Source organism: Aulostomus chinensis, chromosome 16 (genome assembly GCF_037954235.1).
Source record: "Aulostomus chinensis isolate RoL2024-O1b breed Wild chromosome 16, RoL_Achi_v1.0, whole genome shotgun sequence".
NCBI lineage: Eukaryota > Metazoa > Chordata > Actinopteri > Syngnathiformes > Aulostomidae > Aulostomus > Aulostomus chinensis.
This window is the reverse complement of record NC_141335.1, coordinates 17,992,722-17,997,321: the sequence shown is the minus strand read 5'-3', so window position 1 is coordinate 17,997,321 and position 4,600 is coordinate 17,992,722. Positions and strand designations below refer to the sequence as shown.

Sequence of the window (4,600 nt, the reverse complement as noted above, 5' to 3'; positions counted from 1 at the left end):
TCTGTAGGTGTGTACACAAACCACAAAAATATACCAGTGAAAGGACAGATATAACAGGAGGACTTTAAAGCTCTCAAATGTTGCATTTCAGCTTACCTCTGTAAAGAAATTAAATAAACCCTGAAACAGGAGCCGTCTGCAGGCCCTGGCCCGGCATTGCCGTGCAGTCCTCCCTGACACAAGAAACTTCCCTGCAGCAGACATTATGCTTTCGGCAGGAAATGTGCCACGGCTAATGCCACTGCATTTATAGTCATTGTTATGACTTACAGGTGCGTTAATGTGCTTAATAATAGAGAATAAGTGAACGGTGCGTTCAGAGTGGAGTGCAGTACAACAACCAGGCCAGCAGGTGGGGGATTTCGTTGGTGCCGTCTACCTATTTGCGGTATCTGTGCTCTGCCAGCAGAGGTCGTGCTTCACCACCAGTCTTCTAGGGTGCCCGAATGGTGCTGCCGTTTTTAGTTTGTAGGTGTAGGCTGTAGCGGTAGGTCGTTAGGCTCCAGTCCCCCCCCCCCCCCCTCCCTTCCCGCGACCCTTAACAGAAATAAGCGGAAGAAAATAGATGGATGGATGGGAAAACAAATGTAAACACTAGGTGGCCCTATTTTATTTTTTTCATTTTAATATTGTCCACTCAGAGCAGTTGAACGCTTAGAAAAATACATTTCAAACAGCCTCATTGTAATTTTGGCTAATGTCACCCATAGCAGATGTTAAAATGACAATGAAAACTAAATTATTGCATTTCAGTCTTAGTTTAACTATAATTACACATGCATGATGTTTAAGTGTAAACGATATTCTATATTCGCATTTTATTATTAGTTTTGTCCCTCGTGGGCTTCCACAGTAGACGGGCTTCGTTGTTATGTTGGTCTCCAGGTGCAACATTTGTCATTGTGACGTCACCTTCAACTAGTTTATTTAAAGAGCAAACTCAGTTTTTGCAGTTCGCTTGCAGGAGACTGCAGGAAAACACCTTTTTCTCAAAGCTCTTGCATTTTGACATTTGACAAAGAAAGAAAAGCTCTTCGGAGGCAAACTTCATCGCTCTTCAGTGTCGAAGAAGTAAGATTTATCATGTTTTAATTACATTTCTTAGAAGCTTTCTGAGCTTCTGAAATTCACTAATTCATTGTTAGTGCGCATTATTTCCATTCAAAAACAAGTTGTCAGGGAGAATAGAACAGATTTTCATAAAAAATTATCCACAGGTGTAAATAACGGAATGCAATTATGGCGAAACGGCTTCAAAAATGATGCTGAAATGCCTCATTCAAGCTAACGGATTAGCTGTTGATTTATGAATTCAGCTGAACAATTGAGGCAATTCAGGTGTTATTTTAATTCAGACAATCGGTTTCACTTGAAGATTATTTTGCCTGTTTGATTAATAACATATGAAAAGTCTGCATATTAATTGAAAACACTTGGTTAAATGTATCAAATGAACTTCGACATCAACTGCTGCATCAACTGCTGCCTGTAAGAACAGAGTGAGAGTTTGTGGTCTTTTGACCTGTCCCATCAACCTGCCAACAGATTTGTGTGTCCGATTGCCTCATTTAAACATCTTTCTTGTCTTATTTACAAATGTTTGCACACAGCATGCAGAAATGAAGCATGTAACATTTAAAACATGTCGTACAGTCTCTTATGATGCAACAACAGCATCTCAAAATTGAAACAAGTGATCAGTATTTTTGAATGATTAGATGGTTGTAACACTAACAAACTAAATATTTGTTTCTTGAAAATATTTAAATTGTAGTAAAATTGATTTCTCTCTATTTCAGCTTCACACAAGTACAAAACACAAAGATGGGGCGCTTCAGACTTGTGAGACCCATATTTACATCAGTGAAGACAGCCTCAGACTCATCTAAAAAGGTATGGGACTTAGCATCTTTTAATTAGATGATATGAATTTTGAATGTGGGATTTAAATGAAGTTCTGACTCACTACAGTGACATTAGCCATATTTGTTTTGTTTGGGGTCTTTCTTGGGATTCCTGTCCTGTCAGAAAGAACCTAACATCCCCAACTATACAATCAAGTTGTCTTGAATTCATTGCGAGTTATCTTTTGTTCCCAGACCACCAGGCAGGCGACCAACGATCTCTTGCCATGTACAGATTTTGATAAGTTTCTTGATGACTTCATCAGGGAACTGAACCTGATTTGTGAGGTTTGCAGGTATGTCTTAACTATTTGCAGCTGAAGTGAATTAAATGTTCGATTGCGAGAAGTTTGTGGATAATTCAGTCTGACTTTGAAGTCCTGTTTTATTAACATCCTAGAATAATGACAGTGGAGCAGCAGCTGGTTCAGTGCCAGAAGTGCCTTAATGTTTTCCACAAGGACTGTGACAGGCCACAGGTGACGGGGGACGTCAGTGATTCAAGGCTTGGTTGGATTTGCTCCTGCTGCACCACGCTGATGAAAGGTATGGCTAGACATTTCTGTTCTATTCTAAATCGACACCTCTGAGTAACAAGAACCAGGTCTAAATGTCTTTGATTCAGTCTTCATATCATGAGAGTTATCTTTCCTTCTCAGACCACCAGGGAGAAACCAACGACCTCCTGACAAATAGAAGCAATGACAAAAAGACCAACTTCGATGACTTCCTTGAAGACTTCATTAAGAGTCTGGACCTCACTTGAGAAGTTCACAGGTACATGGTAACTACTAGCAAATGAAGTAAGTGCAGTTTTATACATTAATTAATATTCTTCATAGTCCTTCAACAAAGAAAGTATGTGTTTGACTCATCTCACTCTGCTTCTCTATTTTTATTCAGGAATGTCTGCAACCAAAATAGGCTGGAATTTGGTTTCCTTAGCCTCCAAAAAAGTTTTTATGGCACCCTTCCATTTCACTCATGGGAATATTTTCAAATATTTCCATCCCAAGTAAAACTAGATTGGATTTTAGTTTAGCTTTAGAAGGCCCAACTTCACCTGTCCTTCTCCAGCTCTTCTGAGCCGAAGTAGCACTTTACTCCATTGGAAGAATGTATCACTTTAAAATGAACTTTGTCCACTTGTCATATCAAGTATGTCCCTGTATTTTTAAAGGGGGACAGGGGCAGACACCAACCTGTCAGATATTCACTTAACTGAGAGATCAGGTTTATAACTAAGAGTTATTTTAAGAAGGGATGTTCGGGTGTAAATTTTTCCTTCTCAATTCTGATACCTGAACTGAGTATTCCTGCCTATAAAAAGTATTGATCTTTAAGAGCTGTAAACCACTAACCCTGCGTTGATGTGATTAGATCACTTCACTCATCCATTCCTAGAACAAACACATGAGAGATTCAATGCCATTTAGCTTTTTTAATTTTCTAATTTGAGAGGCAGCCATACTTGTGAAAGACCACAAATCTTGGAATGAATAACATTCCAAAATGTATACTGTTAATATAATTTTTACAACTGAAGTGCAATAGCAACTTAAATATAAAGTCATAAAAAGGAAAGAATAAGAATTCCTTTACAAAACACTGTCTTTGTCAAGTGTTATGCTAAATTTACTACAAATTTTTTTACTGGTGTTGAACCTCCAAAGTCTGGTGCTACCCCTTGAAACTCAAGCCTTTCAGGCTTTACATGTTATTGCTTAAATGATTGGTCTCTCATGAAAAATACTGGGAAATCTCTGACAGTTTTCTCTTTGCTAGCATAACAGCAAGTGCTTCTCCATGCTAGCATTAAACTACTGGAAGTCACTGCTTCTTATGTGCTGCAAATCAGTGCTGCTTAAAAGCAATGATGGAGTGATTTCTAGGAAAGAGAAACTGTTGCTTTGTTTGGTCGCGCAGCATTAAAGACACGGTATTAAGTTCATAGACCCGTGTTCTCGCAATGCTTAACCAATTAATACATCACAAAAAATTTTTACTCAAACAGCACCAGTGGTACAATTATCATTTGATCAAATTAAATACATAATATATTATGCTGCCTCTCATGCTGTTGCTACTTCAGGTTTAATTTAAGACATATAATGTCAAATAGCAAAAGACACTAGTAATGGTACTCCTTGTTTACAGGGATGGGGTTCGATTCCCTGTGGTGTCCTGCTGATTTTGGCATTGACATTTAAACCTGACAGTTTTAGTTCAGTAATTGTAATTACTGTTCCTCACCTCTAAAGGTAGAAAAAGGTCAGAAGGATCTTGCTGCTGACAGAGAAGGAGTTCAGTTTCCTCAACAGGTACTGTATGTTCTCTGGTGGCACTTCTTCAGGATCAACTCTGTGTTAGAGGAGAGTCTCTGGTGTTCATCGAAGATGGTCCCCTGATATTTGTACTTCTTCAGTCTCCACCAATGACCCATGGATAATGGTGGAGACGACAGCAGCCATCTCCCTCTGTCTTCCTGAGAAAGTCACCACCATCTCCTTGGTCTTGTTGATGTTCAGCTCCAGCCGGGAGGTGTCACACCACTCAACAAACTGCTGCAGGGTAGGTCCATGGTTTAAGGTGGAGCCAGACTGGAGGGACAGGAGGACTGTGTTTTCGACAAACTTGACCAGATGAAAATCGGGTTGTGATGTCCTGTGGGGAGCCTGGAGAGGTGGCAAGTAGTT

General features: G+C 39.5%; 1 protein-coding gene across 2 annotated transcripts; it reads left to right on the top strand.

Annotated features, from left to right (window-relative positions):
- Window positions 1–961: 961 nt before the first annotated feature.
- Window positions 962–3,950, top strand: LOC147247719 (integrator complex subunit 12-like). 2 transcript variants are annotated; one of them, XM_086180733.1, is made up of 6 exons: window positions 962–1,071; window positions 1,800–1,893; window positions 2,100–2,200; window positions 2,305–2,450; window positions 2,564–2,707; window positions 2,808–3,950. In XM_086180733.1, exons 2-5 carry the CDS (start codon window positions 1,825–1,827, stop codon window positions 2,668–2,670), a joined length of 423 nt encoding a protein of 140 aa, XP_086036859.1. In that variant the 5' UTR covers window positions 962–1,071; window positions 1,800–1,824; the 3' UTR covers window positions 2,671–2,707; window positions 2,808–3,950. The 2 variants fall into 2 exon arrangements, with proteins under 2 accessions (XP_086036859.1, XP_086036858.1); XM_086180732.1 differs by having other exon boundaries at window positions 2,564–3,950.
- Window positions 3,951–4,600: the final 650 nt, after the last annotated feature.